Below are 25717 nucleotides of genomic sequence, written 5' to 3'. Positions count from 1 at the left end.
CTTGTTCCTGAGGTTTCTCTGGAGCTGGGCACAGATTCTCATGCCTTTGGTGCCTGAGGAAGAGCAGTGAACAGGGAGCACACAGGTGAAGGAGGAGCTCCTTTGCTCCTGTTCCTGCACATCACACACTTCCTCAGCAGCTGCTGGAAAATGGCAAAACAATCCTCAGGGCAGAATTTCATACCTAGGGCTTCTCCCTCCTCACTGAATTCAGGAAATGGGAGATAGCAGACATGTGGAAGCATTGCTGGGTCTCCTTGTAGCCCTCTTCCTCACTGAAACAGGTGGGCTTCAGCCTAAGGCTGGGTTAGGATAATCAGGGAATCATGGAATGGTTTGGATTTGAAGGAACCTTAAAGCCCATCTCGTTCCATCCCTGCCATGGGCAGGGACACTTTCCACCAGCCCAGGATGCTCCAAGCCCTGCCCTGCCTGGCCCTGAGCAATGCCAGAGAGAAGAAGGAGCATTTATGTTTTTATTTAAAAACTTCTACCAATCAATTTTTTTCTTTTCTTCAACGTAACTTTATCTTCCTGTAGCTGCCTCTTCCTGGGGGTGGATATTCTCCTTCACAGAGCTGAGTTATAGCTGAGATAAGTCAGTGTGAATGTTGTTGGAGAAGTTAATCCCAAGACGTTGTAATTTCTCTTTCACGTCCAGGCAGCCCATTATTTGGCAGATATGTACAGAAAGACTCAATTGCTTCAAAATCCATCTGAGTATCAACTTCAGGGGAAAAAATATGTTAACAATGTATGTAACAGAGATCTGAGCTGTGGCTCAGGATCAACTCTTATGGCCAGGAGGTGTAAATCCATAAAATGTCCAGCTTGTTTTTCCTGTGATTTTGAGAGTGGATTGGGATGCTTCTAAATATTATCCCTCTTGACTCAAAGTGCCTCTTAAAATGCCAGCATTTCAGGAGGAATGGACAGGATGTTAAGGCTGGGGTTTCGTTTCTCGGAGGAAAACCTGGGATTTCCCAGGAGCTGAAAATTAGGAGGGGGAAATCAAACAGAATAGTTCATTTTCATGGAGTTTTATGTGTTTCTCTTAAAACCCTCCAGGGCTATGCAGCATTGATTGGGGATATTTCCAGTGTTCTCATTTGCTATCCAAAAAAACCTCCTTGAGGATGGATCACAGGTTTTAAAGACCATTCCTCAGAGCAGGTGATGGTGAAGCCCATCCTCAGTGCTGCAGGAGCATCTGCTCCTCCAGTCAAAGGGTTTGTGGGATTTTTAAATAAAACAGTCTCTAAGGACACCTCCCACCAGCCCAGGTTGCTCCAAGCCCCATCCAACCTGGCCTTGGGCACTCCCAGGGATCCAGGGGCAGCCACAGCTGCTCTGGGCAGCCTGTGCCAGGGCCTCCCCACCCTCACAGGGCACAATTCCCTCCCAGTATCTGTCCTCTGTGTTTATCTCTAATTGTTCTGTGATGCCACATGAAAAAATCATTTCAGACATGTGCATTTACATCTTTGAGCTAAATGTGTATCTATGGATATCTGGGGGATTGAAAGACTTTAAGGGTTTTCTGAAATATTTAATGGAAAGATGTAATACTTAAAGCATTAATTTTGCAGCAGATTTCTGGCCCCTGTTGGGTGCTGCTCTGCCTCAGGATTTAATGATACAGTAATTTAAAGAGACAGGCAATGGATGGACTTTCAGAATCACTTGATTTAGTGTTGCTCTCAGGCTCATTAAATTTAGCACATTTCTTGGCTCTGGAAACCTGGAAATTTTGTCTAATTCTCTAGAATTTAATAACTATCAGAATAGTTATTCTTTACTGCCATTGTATATTTTTGCAATTGTTTTTTGATAGTTTTTAAAAAAGTCTCAAGGAAATAAATTGGGTTCATTCCACTTCCTTTAATGTATTAATACAGGAATTTATGAGGATTTTGTGACTGATATTTATGCATTTTACCTTCCTATCTCCACATGACTCATGGAGGAATAATATCCAATTTGTGGACAGAAAACTGAGGTGCAGGATAAGTGGCAGGACTTGCCTCCAGCCATAGAGGAAACCTGGGGCTGGAATTGCATATTCCATGTTGATTGCCCACGTTCCAGAGCACATTCCAGGTCTCAGCCCCTCACCAGAGCTTCACATTCTTCTCATTGATACGAAATTCTTCTGAACTTCACAAAATAAGAACTCCTTTTTTTTTTTTTCCCACTGGAACTCCTGATGTATCTAAATTCCTTCTGCTGATGTGCTTGGGTCTGGTTTGCAGTGTTACTGCTTTACATGGATTTCCCCAAATTGGTGATTTCAGGAAGTTACCGTGTTGGACTTTGGCATTCCCGGAGAGTTGGCCGTGGAGAGCCATCAGTGCAGTTGTCAGAGTTAGGCTGTGAAATGCAGCTGGCTTGGCACTGACTGATGTGCTGGTTTTCTCCTGGGTATTTTGTGAAGTGGGAATCTTAATTTCTTCTTTCCCGTTCATTTTCTCCCTCTGCTCTTGCTCCCCAGGAGAACACGTAACTTCCAGGTTTAAGAACGAAGTGGAGCGGATGGGGTTTGATATGAACAATGCCTGGAGGATTTCCAACATCAATGAGAAGTACAAGTGAGTACTTGGCAGATTCACAGCAGCTCAAAACACTGATGTTTTTATGGCAGATTAATGGAACTTTTTTCAAGTTCTACAGTTCTTAATACAGGCCAATCAGAATTATGATTTTTGTTGTTTTATAGAAAATATGCTTTTAATTATTGAATATTTTATTAGCTGATATGAATTTTTCAGCTTAGAAATCCCAGATTTTGGTGTGCTTGCTGGAGGACATCTCAGAGAATTCTAAGGGAAGAAAAGGGGATCTTAAGGGAGCAAAGAGTGGAGTTTGAACTTTTATAAACCATTTTTATTGTGTCTTGTTCTCTAACTTATTACAAAGACATGTATTAAAGAAAAAACAGGTTTGAAGGAGTTAAGTTTGCAAATGCTGAAAATAAGAGAAAACACTTTCTGAGGTCCTGAAAGCCCAGACAAAAGTCCTCTGTGGGCTCTGGAGCAGAGGAAGGTGCTCCTGGATTCTCCTGTGGTGGGATGGGGTGTTGTGGCTGCTCCCTGCTCCAGCTCAGAGCTAAACCTGCTGGAACTCTGCATGATGGAACACCTTTCCTTGCTCTGCCTCTGCAGGGTAATGCCTTGCAGCTGGTGCAGGAAGAATCCCTGCCTTGGTCTCCAGAAATCCCGGGAAGGAAGAATAGCCATCCTTACACACTTAATGCTGGAGAAGGAGGAATTTATTGACAGGCAGTGAAACAAATCAGCAAAAGGGGCTGCACAGTGTCAGTTCTTACACTGCCAAGGGGGCAGCTGCTCTGTGTCACTAATGTCCAACCCTGTGCACCCCTTTTCCCCCAGGCTGTGTGGCAGTTACCCCCAGGAAATCATAGTTCCCGCCTGGATCACGGATAAGGAGCTGGAGAGCGTGGCGAGCTTCCGCTCCTGGAAGCGCATCCCTGCCGTGGTGTACAGGTGAGGCCCTGCAGCTGCTTGGGAATGGGGGGTCTGGCAAATAAAACCTGAAAGAAGCTGTAAGTGGGAATTTGGGCTGGTAATAAAAGATGTTCAGGCTCCCCCGGGTGAGGCAGAACCTGCTACATGTTCACTCTGAGAGGGAATTATGGTTTGCATTTTGAATTCCAAACACATACTGCAGGAGCACTCGGCATTTGCATCTCCTGCAAATCACTCCTGGGGCAGTCACCCCAGTTAAGATTGATTTTTAAGTTTTTTTGATATGAAAATGAAAAAATGTGAGATGAAGACCTCGGTGATAAATGTCCTCCCTGGCTGGGTGTGCCTTTGGCTTCTCTCTGACTCTGACCTGGCTAATTCTCAGACTGCAGCATAAACAAGGACAAATACCAAAATTACTTGAAGGAGATATAACACTCAAATTAAAAATTAGTACATGGTTTAGATCTATCTATATATTTTAGATATTTTTCACTAGACAACCTCTTGCTTAGATTGAGTCCAGAAGCTCTCCATATAAAATTGCTTTTCTGAAATACTGGGTTTTGACAGCTTCTTTAGGAAGAAATATATTTCAGCATCTGTTTTTTCAAATATTCTGGATTATGTGGATATTCTGTGGCTGCCCAATCCCTGGAAGTGCTCAAGGCCACGTTGGACGGGGCTCGGAGTAACCTGGGCTAGTGGAAAGTGTCCCTTTCCATGGCAGGGGGTGGAATGGGTCCCTTCCAACCCAAACCATTCTGTGATTCTATAAACCTGGCGTTTAACACCCTGGCCCCTTCCCTGCTGTGATTATCCTCCCATAAATCTTTAAAATCTCTTTAAAAAATCAGATGACAAAGGGATCAAAAAGATAATGAGTACTGTCGATGCCCTAAGCCTGCCTTGCCACCCATTCCTTGGGATCAACTGCAGGCTGACTGTGGAGAGCAGGAGACTTGGCAAATCCATAATCCTGGGGGGGAGCAGTGAGAGCAGAGAGCTCTGGGCCACAAAACACTTTACCCAGCTGAAGGTTCTTGTCTTGGGAAAGGAGAACAAATTGGCTCGTGGCAGCAAACCATTATCTTTAAGTCCTCCTGTCTTCTCTCCCTTGCCTTCCAAACAGCACAGGGGTTTAGAGTGGTTTCTTTTGGAATGGTGAGGAGTTGTTCCATCCTCTGCTCAGCTCTGGGAGGGGGGAAAAATGCCTTCCAGCGTATGCTGACTTTTAAAAATGTAGATATTTTGTTATTATGGTGCTATATATAATATATATGTATAAAAGAGAACAGTGTGATTTCTCTGTGGGTCGGGGTCAGCTTTGCACGCTGCATTTCAGGCCACTTTGGGCCTTTTCTGCAGTTGTCACATAATTTGGGGACACCTCACCTGCAAACACAGGGCAGCTTCCCTCCTCCTGTCACCCCTGCACACAGGGAAAGCACTTTGTTCTCATTCCTGGGAGCAGCCTGCATTCCAGGGATTTATGGGAGAACAATTTAAAAGTCAAAAGACCACAGAGACTGAAATTGTCCTGTCCCTGCCTCCAGTTCTGTGCAGTTCTGCTGAGGCTCTCTGTGGTAAATCACAGCTGCCTTTTCGTTGCCAGTCTTCAAATCAGGGAGAGAAAAGTGTTTCTATTATTTTGACTTCTTTTTTTTTTTTTATTTGACATTTAGTAATAGATTTTTCAAGACATCCAGTTCATCATTCTGGGCTCTAATTGAGCTCACAGCAGGGAGTGGATGATGATCCATAGGATTTCAAGGTCAGGTTGGATGGGGCTTAGAACAACCTGGGATAGTGGAAGGTGTCCCTGCCCATGGCAGGGGGTGGAACTGGATGGGCTTTAAATCCCTTCCAACCCAAACCATTCTGTGATTGGAATTCCATGTATAGTTTTATATATTTAAATATATATACATATATATATATATATAGCCATAAAACCAGCTTTTTCTTACTCTTGGAGGAGTAAGAAACAAAACCTTATTCAGCGTTTTTTATCCATTAAAGATGATTTGGGGACTTAATGATTTTAGTTTCATTATTGATGACAGTAATAAATCTCTTTTTGCTTTACTTCAGGGGGAAAAAGAGTAATAGTGATTTTTAAAAAAATTAGTCCAATGACTCGTCTCAGATGCTGAACAGTGGGACAGAGAGAGACCAGAGACAGACCCTGACAACCACAAATTCCCTGTCCTTGTAAAGCAGTCAGGGCTGAAAAGCAGAACAAACAGGGCTGAATTCGGAGACAAACATCAGGAATACTCCTGGAGATTGGACTGTCAGGAGTGTTGCTTCTATTCTCTGATCAGATTTCTACAGAAGTCTCACACCCACTCTCTGCAGTTTTGCTCAGTGTTTACAATTTTTTAAACCTCTTCACATATTTTATGAGGTCACAGAATCCCAGACCGATTTGGGTGGGAAGGGACCTTAAAGCTCATCCAGTTCCATCCCATGGACAGGGACACCTTCCTCTAGCCCAGGTTGCTCCAAGTCCTTTCCAACCTGGCCTTGGACACTTCCAGGGATGGGGCAGCCACAGCTGCTCTGGGCAACAATAGTTTATGTGGATAAATCTGGCCCGTGACATGGATTTTGTAGCTTCCTTGTTTTGGCCACAGAAAATCAGTTTTAGAGAGAAGGCTCTTGAGATTTTGTGAAAAGACAATAGAGAGGATTTCCTACCTTCTGGAAAGGGCATCCTAAGCTCGGAGAACCTCTCTGGACGTTGGCTGTGTGGAAGGTGTCCTTTTGCCTTGCCCGCTGCTGAAGGGGAGCACCCACCCAGGCAGGTCCTGCTGGCACGGGGAAGGAGGGCACGTGGAGAACTGCCCTGTTCCCTCCTTGCTGAGTTCTGTCCCTGAATTGCTGCCGTGGGTTTTCCATTCCGAGTGCTGGGAGTTCAGCAATGCAGCACAGGGAGCAATTCAACCCTCCTTAGTCCTCTTGCTCTGTAGTTACAAGGACTTGGGGGATTTATTGTTGTGCTCAGATCATGGGGGGGTTAAGCCTGTGCAGGGGTGTACGTGCATCCTACAGCCATACAACAGCTTGTAAAGGGCTTTAGAGCTGCCTAATGGGGGGTTACTCCTTGGTTTCTGCAGGGGGGCTGCGTGTTGATGTGTCTCTAGTGAGGGAGTTCGCAGGGGAGGTTTTGCTTTAAGTTTTTTAAATCTGGTTTTTTGGTTCCTGAGCTCTGAGTGACACCATCTTATCCCCAGGGACCTCAGAATCAGTGGCTGTCTTTCATCCCAGTGGCCAGTCCAGTTGGAATGAGTGTGATTCCTCAGACCTCCCATGCCCCTAAATAGAATTGTTTGCTGATTTCTGCTGGTACATCTGAACGTGGCATATTTGTGTGGGATGGGAGTGTTTGGGCTTCACAGCCACCAATGAGCTCAATGTCTGGCCTAGTGATTCTTTATTATTTGGAGTATAATGCGAGGCAAGAACCTGGAGATGAAAACCTAACTGTTTATGAACCTGTGAAAATGGATCTGCAGCAGGTAGTAATGAAATCTGGGAGAACATATGGAAAAATAAATGAGCTGCTCTGTTCAAAATAGATTTCTTACACGTATAATGATGTTTTATTTTCTTTTATTATTTGCGCAAGCATAGCGGGGAACAGGGTGGCCTTTCAGCGATTGGCACGGATTTTTTGCTGAACTAATTTGCTATGGGTAGAGCTGTTTCTGAAAGGCTATTAATTCCAGCAGAAATCCATTTCCCTGTGCCGGCAGTCGGCTGGCACCTGGTGCAAGTGCCGTGGCTCCGCATCGCCTTCCCTCCGCTTCAGCTAACGCGGCGTGTCAGCTCCTTCCTCCCACCGAGGGGATTTTACCTGAAACAATTATACAGGCCCCGTGGAAAATACTTAAAATACCATCTCACAGCCTATTTTGTGGCGGGAGGGCCCTGCCCCGCGGAGCCATGTCCCGCTGGATGGGGAGCAGGAGGCGGCGGCGCCCACGGGGACACTGTGGAGGAGGTGCTGCACAGCCCCCCGGGGTGACAGCTCTGACAGCACATCACACACCAGCCTGTCACACCCACGGACAGCCCTCAGAGTGCTCACAGGGAGAAGGGGAAGATGGAAAGCTTTGGGGGGGTTGTCTTCCTGTGCAGGGCTGGCGGAGTCGGCTGTTCAGATTTGCTGAAGGGTTGTGCTGAGCCATCACTGCTCTGGTGTTCCTTGATTAGAGGGAATCAAACAACTCCTGTTGCCCTGAGGCTGAGATGGGCAGTTTGTTTGCAAGAAGGCTCTAAAATCCTTTGCTGCATCGTAACCTGTAGGAGCTGGAATTGGCATCTGTGTGCTTTGGAAATGGGGGGTTGTGCTGGGACTCCTGAGTAAGAACAGCAGTGCCCAGAGGCACCTCTGCTGGAAGGGATGTGTTCCCAGAAATCCACTGCTGTCCTGGGCTCATTCCACAGCGTGGGCAGCAGGGCAGGGGGATTCTGCCCCTCTGCCCCCTCAGGTGAGACCCCCCTGCAGAGCTGCCTCCAGCCCTGGGAACAGCACAGGGAGGACGTGGAGCTGCTGGAGAGAGTCCAGAGGAGGCCACGGAGATGCTGCCAGGGCTGGAGCCCCTCTGCTCTGGAGCCAGGCTGGGAGAGCTGGGGGGGTTCACCTGGAGAAGAGAAGGTTCCAGGGAGAGCTGAGAGCCCCTTGCAGGGCCTAAAAGGGGCTCCAGGAGAGCTGGAGAGGGACTGGGGACAAGGCATGGAAGGACAGGACACAGGGAATGGCTTCCCACTGCCAGAGGGCAGGGAGATTGGGAAGGAATCCTTCCCTGTGAGGATGGGGAGGCCCTGGCACAGGTTGCCCAGAGAAGCTGTGGCTGCCCCTGGATCCCTGGAAGTGTCCAAGGTCAGGTTGGACGGGGCTTGGAGCAACCTGGGCTAGTGGGAGGTGTCCCTGCCTGAGGCAGGGGGTGGAATGGAATGAACTTTAAAGTCCCTTCACATCCAAACCATTCCAGGATCCTGTGATCTGCAGGCCATTTAAAGAGAGAAGCACAGTGTGTGGATGGGTGGGGGGATATTTCAGCTGGGACATGAGGCAGGGAGTGAACATCTCTGGGTGTCCTGTTCTCAGCATTGTTGCCTCACTGTGTGGCCTCAGAGAAGTTGTGTCTCTGCTGCTCTGGCTGCTCCCTCTGGACCCATAGATGGGCTTCCTTGGTCCAGGGCTGAGCTCCCTGAACTCAGGGGCTGCTGGGCAAGGTCAAGGAGAAGGTTGTCACTCCCAGCTGCAAACGCTTCAGTGAATGGGGAATCTCAGAGCTGGTGGCAGCAGTGGCTTTTTCAGGTCACGCTTGCAATGGTTCGATGAGTTTTAATTATTTCAGATCTGTTCTTTATGTGTAGTACAAGAAGCTGGGTCTTTAAGGAAATAACTCTTCAGACGTGTAAAAAAATGTGATTTTTTTAATGTCACTCCCCAGGAGGTGAGAACCATGTTCAGGTTGGGGTGTTCCTCATTTGTCTGCCATCCAGCAGGTGTTGAATTCCTCTGGAATGCCTCACCTGCTGTTCCAAAACGCTCCCCAGCCTTCACTGACCAACAGGCCACAGTATTGAGCAAGAAGATGCTTTGTTTTCTCTTCCTGACCTTGCTTTGACTTTCCCGTTTGAGGGACCGTGTTCTCAGTCAGCATTTGGAAGGGAAGCACCTGGAATACGCTGCCACTGACTCCCAGGTTGGATAACTGCTGGACAGTGGCAAGGTCCCCAGTGGGAATTAAGATACCACGGCACACCAGTGAAGTTTTTGTGCCCTCTGGATCCTTTTCATCCTAATCCTTCAACTTATGCACTGTTGGTTTTGTTCTTCCTTCCCTTTCCAGGCACCAGAGCAATGGGGCAGTGATCTCCCGCTGTGGGCAGCCCGAGGTGAGCTGGTGGGGCTGGAGGAACGCCGACGACGAGCACCTCGTCCAGTCTGTGGCCAAGGCCTGCGCCTCGGACTCGAGGTCCAACAGCAACAAACTGATGAATGGGAATTGTTCCAGAGATTTCTCCAATGGAGGGGACCTCTCTGATGTGGAGTTTGGTAAGTCTGTCCCTGTTACTTTTCTGTGAGAGGCAGAGCTTTATGTAAAAGCTTAATCTCCCATGCTGGAACAGGTTGAATCCATTGTGTTCAGTCAGGCATTCTCCAGTTGCTGTGTGCATGTGCACTGTGGGACTGAGTGAATCGTGTTGTGACCAAGGTCAGAAGTATCCTTTGAGTTCCTCACCAGTTGCATCTCCTCCCTGCCAGACTCCTCCATCTCCAATGCCTCGGGAGCAGAGAGTTTGGCAATTCAGCCCCAGAAGCTTTTGATCTTGGACGCGCGATCGTACGCGGCAGCCGTGGCCAACAGAGCCAAGGGGGGAGGCTGTGAGTGCCCAGGTGAGCAGCACTTCTTCTGCTTTCCATTCAGTTAATCAAAAGGATGTGCTCCAATGGAATTGCACTGATCCCCTTCAGGACTGCCTGTTTAACTGACCGTGGGGATGGAGGGCTGTTCATCTGTCTGAATGTTCTGGATCGTAGCAGCCACCACCAGCCCTTCCAAAGGGCAGCTTTAGCTGTTAATTAAGGCTGTTCCCAGAGCATAAACCCAGCTGGTGACAGAGCTCAGTAAATGCTGAACTGTGTGGAACATGCTGATGAGCTCTCCCTTGCTGAGTCAAATATATAAACTAGAGAGAGACAAAGGTGTCCAGTGTGCTCATGGCTAAAAGCCCTGAACTTGTAAAACCCACTGACTGCAGAGAATAATAATACTCTAGAATGGTAGTGCAAAATACAGCTTTTCAGCAATTTTTCTAAAGCTGAAACATTTTTCAGCGTTTATATCATAACCAACTGCAATCCTGCTTCACCTTGCATGTGTAATACATTTGCAACACCACTTCGTGTTCTTTGGCACTTGTGCATTGGTGCTTTTATAAACAAGGTGTTATTTATGGTCACTACTGGGTATGAATGCAGCCTGTTAAAATTCCATGGGTGGAGAGTCTGGAAAAAAATGCCAGACAGAAAAACTAGAGATAAGATAACAAAATCTCTTTTGACCGTGTGTTCTTGTTTTGGTCTTTGCTGCAGTAGCTGCACTTTATGCAGCCACCAGTAAGGAAAGATGAAGTTTCCATTCAAAACCTCAAAATTACTAAATAATTCTTTATGAGAGAGTAAAATTTCGAACCAGAAAAGCAGAGTCTACAGGAAGTTTGATTTTCTTGTATATTGGTTCTTGAATTCTGTGTAGAAGATTTTCAAACAGCTTGTCATCTTCAATAAATACTTGTATTGCTTTCTACTGCTAAGTTTTCTGCAGGTATTGCCAAGTTTGCTTCATTCTCTGTATAAAAATAGCTCATTTATGCTGTGCTTTATTTTAGATATAACATAACTCAGTGAAAAGACCAAAAAATGCTGAAATTGTCTTGTGCAATCTGTGGCTGTAGTTACAGAGTCCATTGCTAACAGGATGTTCTCTTCGGGTCAGCAGCTGTTGGGCTGATAAAGAGTTGGGAAATCAAATGGGAAATACAAAACATGCTCAGACTCCTGCATTTCCCTGTACAAGCACTCAGTATCCCAGATTCTGCATCCTGATTATTTTTCTCCTGTAGAAACAGTCATTTTAGCTATTGTGTCACCATTTTTGTGCAGACAGAAACGTCAAAACTAAATCTGGAAAAAACCATGGAACTGGTGTCTTTCTGGCTCTCCTTGGGTGCCCCCCTGAGCTGTGACCCTGTCTGCACATGAGCACATCCCATAGCAACATCCAAAGTAATTCCATAGGTCTTCTGTTTTCCTGAACTTCCAGTATTTCTCACACGTGATGCTTCCTCATAAAATCCCCCTCAGAAGAAAGCAGTGGATGGAGTGACCTTTCAGCCTTTCCGAGTGCTTAGGAAAAGCAATCTATGACTTACATCCATAAATTACCAGTTAAATATTATTTATGCTCCGCATCTTATGATATTTCTCAGTCTTTACAGACACTCTGGGACCTGGAGCACAGGAATGTCCCTATTCCCATAGGTTTGCACTCTGCTTTTTGTATCCTGGAGTGAAACATTGCGAGTAAATACAGCAGGACTTTGGTTAATGCTTCCTGTTTTGCTGGGCTGTGGTGTCATGCCTGGAATACCCACCGAGTTCCAGGGGCTGCTGTGTCCTTACAGAATAGCCACAAACAGATTATTTCATCTGTCCACAGCAACAGGGGCTTGTTTTGATGAAAAAAAAGCTTCTTTTAGAAATGCAGTTGTTTAGTTTCTTCCCTCTTTCTTGCCCTCTCCCTGCAGAGTATTACCCCAACTGTGAGGTGGTGTTCATGGGGATGGCAAACATCCATTCCATCCGGAAGAGCTTTCAGTCCCTGCGTCTGCTCTGCACACAAATGCCAGATCCAGGAAAGTAAGTGGATGTTTGGGCCTTGGGTGACAGTGTTTCTGCAGCCACGTTCTGCTGCTGCTGGTTTGGGAACTGAAATTCCGTGGGTTTTCCCCAGTGACTGTCCTGGGTGATGATAATGCTCGGCTGTGTATTTTCATTTCCATGGAGGTCGTTGGTTTACTGTGATTGAAATGACCCTAGAGAATTAGTTGTGAAATGATAGTGTAATTTTGGATGTTGATACCAGTGTTGCTACTTCTGGTGGGCTTCTAAGCACTCACACTTAGGTTGACATGCTATTCCCAGCTCTTTAATATTCACATCTTGTCTCTCCTTTGGAAAATTCTGGCTATGTTCCATGTTCCCCTCATTTATAGTGTCATTTCAAGAGAATATTTCATACCCCTCCAGTGCTATGGGGTACCTACCCTGTAATAGCCCATCAAATCCGAAGCTTCTGAGCTTGGGTCTTCACTAGGACACTGGAGTTGTTAATTAAGGCTGTTCCCAGAGCGTAAACCTGGCTGGTGACAGTGCTCAGGGAATGCTGAACTGTGTGGAACATGCTGATGAGCTTTCCCTTGCTGAGTCAAACATATAAACTCCCACTTACCTGTTTGGAAATCACTGCTAAAGCCTTCCGTGGTCTCAGAGTCGATCCAGACCTTCAGCTCATCCCAGAGAGTGGCAGTTCCTCGGGTAGACGTGTGGCTTTGTTGCTCCACCCGGGGAGAGCATTAACGAGACAAAATGAAAACTGCTCCCGCGTGCCACTCACAGCGTATTGAAACAGCAGCTTCGCCGGGATGAATTCAGAGATCCAAACCTGAAAGCACTTTAAAAGAGCAAAAACTGTCTTCCCTTGTTTTCCTCTAGTTGGCTGTCAGCTCTGGAGAGCACCAAGTGGCTGCAGCACTTGTCGGTGCTGCTGAAGTCGGCGCTGCTGGTGGTTCACGCCGTGGACCGGGACCAGCGGCCGGTGCTGGTGCACTGCTCCGACGGCTGGGACCGCACCCCCCAGATCGTGGCGCTGGCCAAGCTGCTGCTGGACCCCTACTACAGGACCACAGAGGTGGGTGATCCCTCTGGGAGGGCACTGGGGAGCTCAGGGCCTTGGCTGAGCAAACCTGGCTATAAATTGTTGCAGTTCTTTCCGCTAACGAAGGCACTAAAGCTGGCAGGAGTTAACCAGCCACAGCCTGGACAAACAGTCTGTAACTCACACGTTATATTCCCTTTGCTGTAACTGCACAGTCATGGCCTGTGCTTCCCCATATTTACCTCAGGAATATGGAGTACAAAGTGCTGCTACTGCAGTTTCCATTGCCCCACTGCAGGTTCTCAGCCAAGCACTCAGACAAAGCCTTTCTCTTTGCTGGATTTCCCAAGTGCATAGCTTTCCAGTTTCACATTTTCCCTGTCCTCTGTCAGTTATATTTCTCCTGTTTTTTCAGCCTGAATTTTTTCCCCCATCACTTTGCAGCACTGTGGGACATGTTCTGGCTGGGTTCCATCTGCCAGCCCACGGGCAAGATGCCTTTGTTGTCCAGAACAGAACTCTGTGTCTGAACACTGCTGTGAGCTGCTGCTTAAAACCTCACTCACACAGGGACCAGAGGCTTGAGCTGCAGCAAAGCCTTTTGGATGGAAGTGTGGAAACTTCTTGGATCCTTTTTCACATGAGTTCTACAAGCTGGCATCCACCAGGGCAAAACATGCTGCTCTGGCCTGGGCACAGAGCCTCCTCCTGGTGCTCCAAGGAGTGCTGTCCCTCCTGTTCAGGGTGCAGAGTTCTGCTCTGCACACCCTGTGCCTTCCTTGTCATCCAGAGGAAACCATAAACTGCAGCTGTCTATGCCAGGATCAGAAATGTTGAGGAAAATGAGTCTTCAGCATTGCCACCTCTCACATTTCTCAGCTGTCAGCCATTATTTTGGCTCTGATCACAGCCTTTGACTCAATAAAGATTCTCTACAATTTTTCTTTCCTCCAAGAACCGAAACCTTCCTGCCCTGTGATGGATTTCAGGTCCTGTAAGACAAGGTGTCACATTCAGCTGCTCATCCAGGCACTGTTTGGGAATGTCTTTGCCCTTTTCATTTTCGTGAGAAATCACTCAAGTGAACCTTTAATCAGCCTTGTGACTGGTGTACACCAGACAAGCACCTGCTCTCCCTGAGCTTGGATGTCCTGTTGTGGATTGTTTCCTTTCCTAACAGGCAGATCTGCCCATCATTTTCAAGGGAAAGCTTTCAAATGTCCTGTCCAAATGCTGGGTACCATGATCCAGATGGGTTTGATCAAGATGAAGTTCCTGCTCGCCCCTGCCTGGAGAGATAGGGCTCATATCAGGATCCTCCCTGCCAGTCACTGAGGACTTAATCTGCCTTATTCCCTTTCCTGTTCATGTAGTTTGGGAATCCATACCTGTCCCAATTTCATTTCAGAGCACAGAGGCACTAAAGCAGCAAAGAGAAGTAATGAGCCCAGTGCTGAAGGGAAATAAGAGAGTGAGAGCACATCAATAAAGTGATTCCCACGAGTCTCAGACCATCTTAGAAAACTGAGCCAAAGGAAAACAGGAATTCTTCATCTGTCCTCTCATTCCTGCAGGGTTTCCAGGTGCTGGTGGAGACAGAGTGGCTGGATTTTGGCCACAAGTTTGCAGATCGCTGTGGCCATGGGGAGAACTCGGATGACCTGAACGAGCGCTGCCCGGTGTTTCTGCAGTGGCTGGACTGTGTCCATCAGCTCCAGAGGCAGTTCCCTTGCTCTTTCGAGTTTAACGAAGCATTCCTTGTGAGTTGAGAGTTTTATAGACTCTTCTAAACCGGTGCTGGCATCCACAGAGCCTGGGGGCTGCTTTTCCCACCTGTCTGTGACATTCTGGAAGTGTCCAAGGCCAGGTTGGACGGGGCTTGGAGCAACCTGGGCTAGTGGAAGTTGTCCCTGCCCATGGCAGAGGATGGAATGAGATGAGCTTTAAAGTCCCTTCCAACCCAAACTATTCCCTAAGCATGATAAAGGTAATGTCAAAACTGCCCAGCAAACAAAATTATTTGTCTATTCCATGGGGTCTATTCACTCTTAAAACAGAAGCAGGACCCTTAGGGGTCCTTTTAGACTTAAAACAAAGAAATTATATCAATTAAATATTCCCACCTAAGAGATATAAAACATCCACACAGCATGAAAAAAATCATCCTTACTGGCAATACAAACCTCTCCCTGCTTTGATCATGTTTTGACTTGAAAACTCCTCCTCTAAAAACAACCTGCTCCATTCATTTTTTTTCAGTTTCTTTGCTGAAAATGAAAATGAAATTTTTCAGTCTCTGTGCTGAAAGGATAGGAGCTGTGTTTATCTTCTCTGGAAGCAGACAGCTCTCCCATTAGGAATTCACCCAGGATGGTCAAAGTCAGTCCCCGGGTGTCTGGGGAAGTGGCAGTCACGGGCTGCAGGAGCAGTAATCTGAGAAGTAAAAGTTTTTATGAAGTGTCTGATCCACTGAGAGATTTAAGGCACATTCCTGTGATTGTGGCTGACTTGAATTACCACTTGCCAGCTCAGCCATGTAACCGAGTCCGTGGACGGTCCTGGCGTAACTCGGTTGTGAAATGAGATACAACAGGTAGTAACTGGCTTCACTTCACACTGCTGATCTCCAGGGGCTGGCAGAGAACATACCCGTGGTGTTCTGGCCTTTTTAGAGTAACCCCCTAATTTTTTGGAGTATTGAACTACTTGTCTTCATTTGAACATCTGAATAATCCTAAGGAAGTCATTTATATGCCCGAAGTTAAACTCACACTAAGCCATTTTGTTAGGCTGGACCCACAGCACTGAGGGATTAATGACCAGCGTGTCTGGGGTGCATTAATGTTTTGTAGCACAGGAATCATGGTTCTCTGCTTTGCCTGTCCTGCAGGGCAGTGAGTTTGAATCAATGTGACCTTTATACTTGATTATGAACAAATATTTTGTCTTTCTAGGTTATATTTTTTCCTGAATTTTTTTAGTTATGATTTTCAAAGATTCCACTGCACTTGCATTCCTTTGTAAGGAGGTATGCAGAAAATGCTGTGTATCGTGTGTCAGCCCTGGGAAGGGGGTTTGGCCGTGCAGAGGGAGGGTGAAGCTGATCTCTTGTGCCACCTGACACGTCTGAATTGCTCTGTGCAGGTGAAATTGGTGCAGCACACCTACTCCTGCCTCTTTGGAACATTCCTGTGCAACAATGCGAAAGAGAGGGGAGAGAAACACACTCAGGAACGGACCTGCTCCGTCTGGTCTTTGCTGCGGGCAGCAAACAAAGCCTTCAAAAACCTGCTCTACTCCTCCCAGTCGGAGTCTGTATGTATCCCCCTCCCCCTGCAGGGAGAGCCCGGGGGGCTCCCAGCTACAGTCCCCAGAAGGAGGGGGGTACCCCGAGAAAACACCCCAACAGTGGGACACGAGGAACGGGGGTTCAGCCACAACTGAGGCGGTGGCAGCCCCATCCCTGGAAGGGTTCAGGGCCAGGATGGGGCTTGGAGCAACCTGGTCTTGTGGAAGGTGTCCCTGCCCATGGCAGGGGATAGAATTGGATGATCTTTAAGTTCCCTTCCCACCCAAACCGTTCTGGGATTCTCTGAACTGTCACCATGAACAGAGGGGTGTTTCCAGACCAGTGAGCTCAGCTCTCCCCACTGACATTCACCTTGGAACACTCAGCTCAGGCTGATGCTTCAAGTCTTGTGTTAATTTTGCTGATATTTGAGGAATGTCAAATGCCACCTCGGAATTTCTCCGTGCTGGAAATGTGTTTTCTGTAACTAAATATTTTACTGTATTTTTTGTAGCAGAAAACATTTCAGTGTTTGATAAATAGACCTCTCTAGAGAACTAAACTGTGTCAGAGGAGTGACAGAAAATTGCCTGCAAACCTAGACGCTGTGTTTAAATTCATCCCAAAGCTAAACAGAAGAAGTAGCTCAGATTATTTGGTGTATCTTTGTCTCAGTACCTTCACGTTTTCAGTCTGGCTGCTCCATGGTAAGAGCTCACTGAATGTTCTGGGGAGGGGCTCACAGTTCCCTCAGTGTGTGCCTGATACAAGGTTGTGTGAGGCACTGAGGGGTGCAGAGCATGGCCAGGGGAACACACAGTCACCAAGTGACATCATGGCTAGGACTGCAAAGAACTTGTATAAATATTTAAGCCCTTTTTATTTATGAAAGTATGAGATGTCATAAACGGAGCTGTAAGGACTGTGCAGAGGGTTTGCATGTGATAGATGTGGCTTTTATTTGTTCCTTAGAGTCAAATTAAGGAGTAGGGAAGAGTTTTATGCCCACATTGGTTCTGAGAAGATGAGTTTTCCATTGCCTGAACCCTCCTGGCTGTGTGTGCCGTGGCTGTGGCCCTGCACAGCTCTGGGCTGTCACTGCACCGAGCCCTCTGAGCCTTCCTCCTGACACGGCATCCTGGGAGTGCTGAGGCAGAGCAGGCAGACACAGCCTGGGGGGATGTTTGAAGCTATGGATGCATCTAAATTTCCCTGAAAATGCCAGCAGGTGTGCCCAGCAGGAGTGTAGAGGGCTCTTGCAGGATGAGTGGACAGGGCTGTCCTTGGGCTGCCCTCGGGGACTTGGCCCCTGTTCTCAGGGAAGACAACACTGTCTGTGCTAACAAGGAGACTCTTTCAGTGTGGGGGAGTTTTGGTATTTTCCTGTCTTGGGTTCATCTTTCTGTGGTTTTGCTTTGAGCTTCAAAAGGTGCCTCTGGTGCAGCCACATCTGTTACAAAGCCAAAGTTTCAGAGCAGCAGCCACCCCACAGCCCTTCCCCTGCTCAGTGCCAGGGAAACCTGACTGCTCCTAGAATCACAGCATCTTCTGAGTGGGAAGGGACCCACAAGGATCATGGAATCCAACCCCTGTCCCTGCACAGACACCCCAACAATCCCACCCTGTCCCTGACAGTGTTGTCCAAACCCTTCTGGAGCTCTGGCAGCCTTGGGGCTGTGCCCACTGCCCTGGGGAGCCTGGTCAGTGCCCAACCACCCTCTGGGGGGGCAGACTGTTCCTCTATCATTGCCTGCTTTTCCACAGGGAGTCTGCTTGGAGAAGAGTGGAATTGCTAGCGTGAGCCCAGGTGTTTTTATCAGAATCATAAACCATATTCCACAATCAAGGAATCCCTTTTAACAGCAAAGTGTCTCTTCCAAGTGTTTCTGCATGTACTGAATTTGTACATGTGAGTGTCTCCTTTAGAGCCAGGATGGGCTGGGCTGGATTGGGGCCTCTGGAAGCGAGTTCAGCTCCCTCTGAACTGGCACAGTGCAACACAACACACGAGGAAACCTCGGCACTGACAGTGGGCCACTGAATTCCACAGCAGTTCAGATTGCTCAGGAGCTTTGTGAAGGTGTAGATTCACAGAGAGCACATTGCAGGAGTTCAGTCAGGACGAGCTGAAGGCCATCAGTGTTCTGCCTCTGTCTCTGACAGAAAAGATCATTCTAGACCCAAGTGTGGCTGATTAAACACCATCACTGCTCGCTGGCACCCTCAGGGCTGAACTCCTCTGCCTGCTGGGAGCCAGCAGTCGACCCTTTCCCGTGTTGTCCCTCTCAGGTGCTGTACCCAGTGTGCCATGTGCGGAACTTAATGCTCTGGAGCGCTGTTTACCTGCCCTGCTCGTCCCCCTCCACGCCCGCCGACGACTCCTGTGCCCCGTACCCTGTGCCAGGCTCGAGCCCTGAAGAGCAGCCTCTGGGCAGGTGAGCCTAGAGCCCAGAAATCCCTCCTGTAAAGTAAGATCAACAGGGAATATTGTGGGATATAAAAGGAGAGTGTTTGTGGTGGGAGGGCAGGATTTCTCCCAGGTGGATTTGCGGGAATGTGGGACTGATTTGCCCCAGTGCAGCCTGTCGGTGTTTTGGGTTTGGAAGCTGTCACACTTTGGGGGTGATAATGTGGCAAAGAGAAGCTTGGTAAACAGAATTAAACTCTGGGGGTCACAGAGCCACATAAAATTCCTTATATCCTTGTAGAATATAAGCTTTCCTTCAGTTATCTTGAATTGGAGTTCTTTTTTTGGTGTTGCATAACTATTTCTTTGTTTTTCTGTACAATGGCTCCCAGCACATGTTCATTAGGAGGTGAGACCAGGCTGGAAGCATTTGGGCTTGGTGGTAAAGGGATTATTCTGGGAATATTTGAAGTCTGGTTGAGCATATTTTCCTGATGGCAAACAAAGGAAGTCCTGAAGCAGCTCTGCACTACAGATGGGCAGAACGTGCTCCTGGATAATGCTTCCCACAAGCCCATTAGTGAACAGATTGTTACTGTCCTAATTGAGGGGGGAGCTTTTAAACCACAGTAGCTAAATGTTTGAAGAAGCATCCCCTGACTGTGGATTGGGATTGTCTGTGCCTTTGCAGGCTACCAAAGACGAGATCCTTCGACAATCTGCCGACAGCCTGTGACAGCAGCGTGCCTACAGCCGCCCGCCGGAGCAGCGACCCCAGCCTCAACGAGAAGTGGCAGGAGCACCGCCGCTCCCTGGAGCTCAGCAGCCTCGGCCCCCCCGGGGACGAGCCCTTCGAGGGGGACACCCTGGGCTGGCAGGGCAGGGCCCCCCTGGGCGCCGAGCTCTCTGTCGCAGCCGGGGTGGCAGAGGGACAGATGGAGAACATCCTGCAGGAGGCCACGAAAGATGACGTTGGGCTGGAGGAGCACTTAAGGGGTGGCCCGGAGGCAGCAGGGAAAGGGGCTGAGGTGGCCCTGGATAAGGAGAAGAGAGCTGACAATCTGCGGGAGTATGTCAGTGACCTCGGGGAAAAGGCCGAGGCGGACACAGGTATCGTAACGAACAATCCCACACCCGCCCCACACCCGCTTTCACAAGGTGCTTCTGAGCCCAGAGGACAACAGGACGAGCACGGTGATCCCGGCAGCGCTCTCCAGAAGGTACCTCAGGTGAGGGGGCTGCAGGCTGTTCCTTTGGAGGGCTCCACTCAGAACGACACGGAGGAAGAAGGCGTTGGGAAACACGAAGAAGCAGAGAGCCCGTACGGCACAGCACAGGCCGGCCTTCCCTTCCCTCTGCCACCCCCGCCCGAGGCAAGGACATCCAACATCGAAAGTTCCACGGAAACCTTAACGGAGACTGAAGCAAAGCCTGAGTTCCTGCCTAAGGGCCCGTGCCACAGAGCTCACCCCTTCGACAACAGCGCCGACGAGCTGTCCCGAACTCTGGAGAACAGGCCGGAGGGGGAGTGCATGATAGAGCTCCAAAAACTGGGAACAAGAGTGCACAGGACTTCTGGTAGCAGCACCACGCACCTCCCGATGCCTTCCCCTTGTGCCTTGCCCTTCGCGGAGCGGAAAGACGAGGTCGTGTGTAACGGGGAGCCGGAGCCCGAGAACAAGCTGGCGGAGAAGCCCGCGGGGCTCGTCCCCCCGAAATTCCCCGCCAGCAACGGACACTGCGTGAACGGGGAGGACGGGCGGCTCAAGGCCTCGCTCAGCAGGCAGGTGTCGGCGGCCAGCTGCGGCTCCGCCCAGCTGCACCTGAGGAACTTGCACCACAAGTGGGTGCTCAGCCAGCTGGGGAAGCCGGCGGGCGGCAGCCCCGACCAGCCCGCCCGCAGCCACCTGGACGACGACGGCATGCCCGTCTACAGCGACGTCATCCAGCAGCGCCTGCGCCAGATCGAGACGGGACACCAGCAGGAGGTGGAGACCCTCAAGAAGCAGGTGCAGGAGCTCAAGAGCCGCTTGGAGAGCCAGTTCCTCAACAGCTCCCTGCGGCTCAACGGGGACTACGGAGACGAAGTGGTGAGTGAGCGGTACCTGCGCCGCGTCTGGAGCTCACCGGGCGCTCGGGGGGCATTTCTGGGCTGTGCAGGCTTTTACAGAGCTCTCCAGGTCATTCTGAAGAGGGCAAACACTTGATAAATGGCAGTTAATGACTAATATTTTCACCCAACTTCAGTTTGACCATGAGTGGACCCAAGGTTTATTTCGAGGTGGGTGTTTGGCAGCAGCTCACACGTAGGTGGACATACCCAAACACCCTCACTGGCCTTAATAAAACACCCAAACACCCTCACTGGCCTTAATAAAACACCCAAACACCCTCACTGGCCTTAATAAAACACCCAAACACCATCACTGGCCTTAATAAAACACCCAACACCCTCATTGGCCTTAATAAAACACCCAAATACCACCACTGGCCTTATTAAAAAACCCAAACACCTTCAGTGACCTTATTAAAAACCCAAACACCTCCAGTGGCCTTACTAAAAGACCCAAACACCTCTTTTACTGTTGTTTTCATGTAGAGCAAAGACGTTTTCCTGAGGCTGTATCTGTGCCATTTTTGGGACAGTAGCATGGAATGATCCCTTGGTGCTTTGCAGGTTCAGGTGGTACTTTGTGAGCTCAAACCCATCAGGTTCACACTGTCCCTTTCAGATGACCAGGATGCTCCAGGCTCAGTAACTGGAATAAATTTCTGGCATAAATTAACTGAGCTTTCCTGCAGCCTTATGTCAACAAGAGTTTTTTTCTCAACAAATTAAGGGAGCTTTTAATCTATTTGTGCTTTTACTTGGAAGTGTTTAAAGTTGTAAAAGTTGGGACTTCTGTAGAGAATTGTACCTTCCTGTGGGTTTGAGCACTTGCCTGTAATTCCTGGGGCTGACGCAACACCCATCAGAAATTTCCTTTTCCCACGTGGTTTATATGCCTGCAACATTGAAAAAAATAAATATTTATAGGAGGTTTGTGGAATTCGTTGTTGTTTAGGAGTGACAGAGGTGCTGGATAGTCCCAGGTACGTTTGTTGTGGAAAACCCTCGGAGCCCTCTTGGCTCTTCCCCTTGGAGACGCAGCACGACGTGCTCCGTCGGGCCCAGTGTCGCTGCAAAAAGCTTGGATTCCCTGGAGAAATCGGGTGCTTTGGCTTGATTGATTCTGCTCCCATTTTTAAGGGCCTTCAGAAGCTGCAGCGTAGGGCTGGCAGTGCCTCCAGAAAATTCCCTGTTTTTAAGAACCTGATCTCTACCTTCTGTTTGTGCCTCAGCTTGGGAGTTGCAGGTTTTCTTCTGGAGCTCCAGAAATGCCTATTCCTCAGGCACAAAAGACATGAACTCAAGATTTCTTGCTATTTTACTGTATTTTAGGGGCTGGCTGAATTTTAAATCTGTTAAAATCCACCTCTACCTGGATAGACTATATTAAGGAAGCATTATTCCCCAAAACCTATATATAGAACATATATATCTCAGATTCTGAGTTTCCCATATGCAATTTGGCTTGTATTTTCCAGAATCTTTGCCAACAAAAGGATATATGCATTACTAATTTTACTTTTGAAAGTGAAACAACCTTGGAAAGGAAAGAGGACCCTGGAATTGGAGCCCCAGAGAGCAGGTTTTGGTTAAATCACCCAAAGCTTTGCCAGAACTTTGCGCTAACGCAGCAGAAACTGGATTTTAAATCCACTCTGCCTCACGTCCTCCTGTCACCAGAGGGGCAGACCCTGACCTGTCGGGGATTCCGGGTGTTGTTTGGTTGGAAGCAGGGATATGGGAAGGTTCTGTTCAGCTGTGTTTGTTTGCCAACAGACGTCTATCCCCGACTCGGAAAGCAATCTGGATCAGAACTGCTTGTCTCGCTGCAGCACAGAGATTTTCTCTGAAGCCAGCTGGGAGCAGGTGGATAAACAGGACACAGAGGTACAGACTAAATCCCTGTGAATCACTCCTTTTGGGATACTGATATTCAAATTATCCTCTGGCCTTTGGTCGTGTGCCACTTCTTGGGAACTCTCTTCCTTGCGTTCCGCTTGTCTCACCTGACATACCAGTACCTGTGCCTATGAGCCCTCTGCTTCACAGACTGGGAGCTGGGGAAGGGGGCAGTAGGAAAGGAGCCTCAGGTGGACACGTGCTTGGGGAATGTCCACCTTTAGCTGAAGGGAATTAGACTTTCTGGCTTGATTTCTGCCTGTCTGAGGGAATCCAGCGTCTCTGTCCTCACAGGTCTGTGCATCTGCTCCCGTTGCCAGCCCTGACCTTGTGCTCTTACAGCAGAACAAGCACCTTCCTCGGGGTGCTTGGCTTTGCTTTTGGGAGCACAAACAGGACGGCTGTGCTTCCGCTGCCCCTCCCTGACCCCTGGCTGTTGTTGCAGGTGACGCGGTGGCTCCCGGACCACCTGGCCGCTCACTGCTACGGCTGCGACAGCGCCTTCTGGCTGGCCAGCAGGAAACACCACTGCAGGTACCGGGCACAGGAGGGAGGGACACGCTGCTCTGCTCCCCTCACACCTGCCAGGCCCTTCCTTTGGACACACGGGTCCTCTCCCAAGGAGCGGTGTCAGAGCAGGAGGAGCCGAGTTCCTCCTGCTCAGCTCCACTTCAGGCACAGGAGATATTTAAAAGCCACGTTTGGTATCTGTTCCACCCCAGCCAAATCAGATCCCACCTTTTTCCCTCAGACTGGATTTGGAGGCAGCTGGCTGTTTAGATTTATAAGAAATACAGCTTTGTCATCTTAGCATTCAGTAATTCAATATATGAGTTACATGAAATATAGGATTAGCATCTTCTTCCCACTGCTGGTTGTAAACCTGCTTCTTTCCTTCTCTAACCATTCTCCACTCTTCATTAGCTTGCTCCTACAGAATCTGAAAAGAACACCTATGTGAGATCAGTTTTCTGGATTATTCTTTGCCAGACGTTGCCACAGAGGCTGCAGCAGCTCAGGCAGCAGCAGGGCCTTAATGAAGAGCAGGAGGCAGAGGCCACGTGGTCAAAACCAGAAAATCTCCAGTTTCTAAGTTCTATTTCAAATAAATTCCTATTCCTGGTTTCTGGACATGCAAAAACTATTACAGGAACCAGCATTTAAATAAATGGCAGTTACCACATTCTGCTGCTCTGTTGCTTTTTGAAGTTAGAAAGAGTTATGAACATCATTCTTGGTTCGTGTCTGGTTTATATTTTGCTCCAATTAGTCTTGTAAAGCTGATCAAACCCAGGGAAGAACAAATAGAATTGGAATGATTTTTTTTTCCATGTCCACTGTGCTTGTGCAAATTTATATCATGAGGCTGTTCCCTAGGCCTGGGCTCAGGAGAATTCCCAGAGCCTGGATACACACAGGTCACCCCAACAGCACGAGGAGTTAAAATGGCCTCAGGGTTTCACATGGCTGCACATCTCCCTGGAGTGTCTTTGTGTGTTCAGCTTTGCCATGTCCAGTGAGCAGAGACCCACACCACGAGTGTCTCCCCAGTAAACATCCACAACCCCTTCCCTGGGGGTGGAAAGGAGCTGAACCACAGTGTAAGGCCTTGAGCAGGATAAAACCTTCCAGCTCTCTTGGTTGCCACTGTTTGCTCCCTCTGCCTGTTCCCTGAGCTCTCTCTCCCCCTGCAGGGACCCTGACCGAGTTGATCAGCTCTGGTGAGCATTTCCAGCAGCCTCTGCCCCTTGTCTGTCTGCCTTTCCTGGGTGACTTCTCCCAACTAACTCGGGCTGTTCCCCCTCTTTGTTTCTCACTTGCCTACAAATCACCAGAACTAAGGTTGGGGGTGTTTGGATCCGTGTGAACAGGCCTCTCTCCTCACAAAGGGGCTTTTAGGACTTGGCTTTTGGGAGCTTAAACGGGATGTGTCTCACACTAACACTCACTGTCAGCCCATGTGTGTGACAGAGAATGCTGTGCTGCTCACTGGGAGGGCACTGCCCTGCAAGTTTTATCCATTTATTTTTGATCCTTCCCTTTTTTGCCATATTTCTGGGAGAGATCCATGTGTTATTAAACAATTCCAACATTGCTCTGCATGCTGTTGACAAAAACCTGCCACTAGTTTTAGAAGGACTGAAAATCCTGTAGCAGGAGCAGGTCCAGGGCTGGTTGAGGGTCGGGATCACCAAACTGGGTGAACAGCTGTGATTTGGCATTTTGGGGAGTGTGATTTTCAGTCCCCCTTTCTCTAACGAGCAAGATCCCTTTTCCAGCCTGTTTTTTAACATCTCATTCTAATCCCTGAAGTGAATCAGGGGACCACCAGGATGGAAGGATGAGCTGTCCAGAGCTTTCCAAATCTCAGGAGAGCAGCTACAGAGCACCATTATCTGGAATAAAACAACAAAACCCCCAGCATATGTTAGGAAGCTGTTGAGCTCCAACAAAGAGATACTTGTTTTAATCCCTGTGGTTCTCTTTTCCTTCATCCATCAGCAGTGAGCTGCTGCAGGATAATCATTCCTTGGGCAGTGAGCTGGGGCTGTGGGAGCTGCTTCTCCACAGGGTGTTGCTGTGTGACACCTCAGGGGCTGTTCCCACTCCCATGGGTGTTTCTGACAGGGGTTTCTAACAGGATCCTCTGGACTCCAGAGCCTGTGCAGAGGCTGGTCCCTGTGCTGGAGTTCCCACTCCGAGCCTCGGAGCCGCTGTGCAGAACTGAGGAAATGAGTCCACTGAAGTGGGAAATGGGATTTCTCTGCTCCCTCTCTCCCCATCAGTGACCAGCAGCTGGAAATCTCCTCTCTTGGAAAGGAAGGATTAGTTGGAGCTGCTGGGTGTCAGCAGAATTCCCTGGCAGTCTCTTGGCAGCAGCAAATCTCCAGCACAGAACAAGGAGGGCACCAAATCCTGATGCCAAGGAGTTAATGGGAAGGGCAACTGCGAAATGCAGGTCCCTGGAGTGCTGCTCCCAGCTCCTTGTCGGAGTCGATGAGTTTGGAGGACAGGGCTCACAGGCTGTGAGGGGTGCAGGAGGAGGGAGTTGCCTGAGCTGTGCCC

The 25717-nt window shown here is 48.6% G+C and overlaps 1 protein-coding gene across 5 annotated transcripts in view; it reads left to right on the top strand.

The window, feature by feature from the left end:
* MTMR3 (myotubularin related protein 3) overlaps positions 1–25717 on the top strand; it is a 79413-nt gene that overhangs the window by 50742 nt on the left and 2954 nt on the right. For 3 of the 5 annotated variants that reach the window (XM_039386995.1, XM_039386994.1, XM_039386996.1), the window contains 12 exons: positions 2492–2588; positions 3390–3503; positions 9356–9561; positions 9772–9903; positions 11817–11928; positions 12784–12979; positions 14521–14706; positions 16091–16261; positions 18525–18670; positions 19334–20732; positions 22529–22639; positions 23097–23185. In XM_039386995.1, coding sequence (XP_039242929.1) covers positions 2492–2588; positions 3390–3503; positions 9356–9561; positions 9772–9903; positions 11817–11928; positions 12784–12979; positions 14521–14706; positions 16091–16261; positions 18525–18670; positions 19334–20732; positions 22529–22639; positions 23097–23185 — 2959 coding nt within the window. Of the gene's footprint in view, positions 1–2491; positions 2589–3389; positions 3504–9355; positions 9562–9771; positions 9904–11816; positions 11929–12783; positions 12980–14520; positions 14707–16090; positions 16262–18524; positions 18671–19333; positions 20733–22528; positions 22640–23096; positions 23186–23575; positions 23835–25717 lie in introns of those variants that run through there. The other 2 variants (XM_027740902.2, XM_027740901.2) reach the window with 2 other exon arrangements.

Source organism: Pipra filicauda, unplaced genomic scaffold (assembly GCF_003945595.2).
Source record: "Pipra filicauda isolate LSUMZ 115617 unplaced genomic scaffold, ASM394559v2 scaffold520_size808073_pilon, whole genome shotgun sequence".
Lineage (NCBI taxonomy): Eukaryota > Metazoa > Chordata > Aves > Passeriformes > Pipridae > Pipra > Pipra filicauda.
Note: the sequence above shows the minus strand (reverse complement) of the source record. Positions and strands in the feature narration are given on the sequence as shown.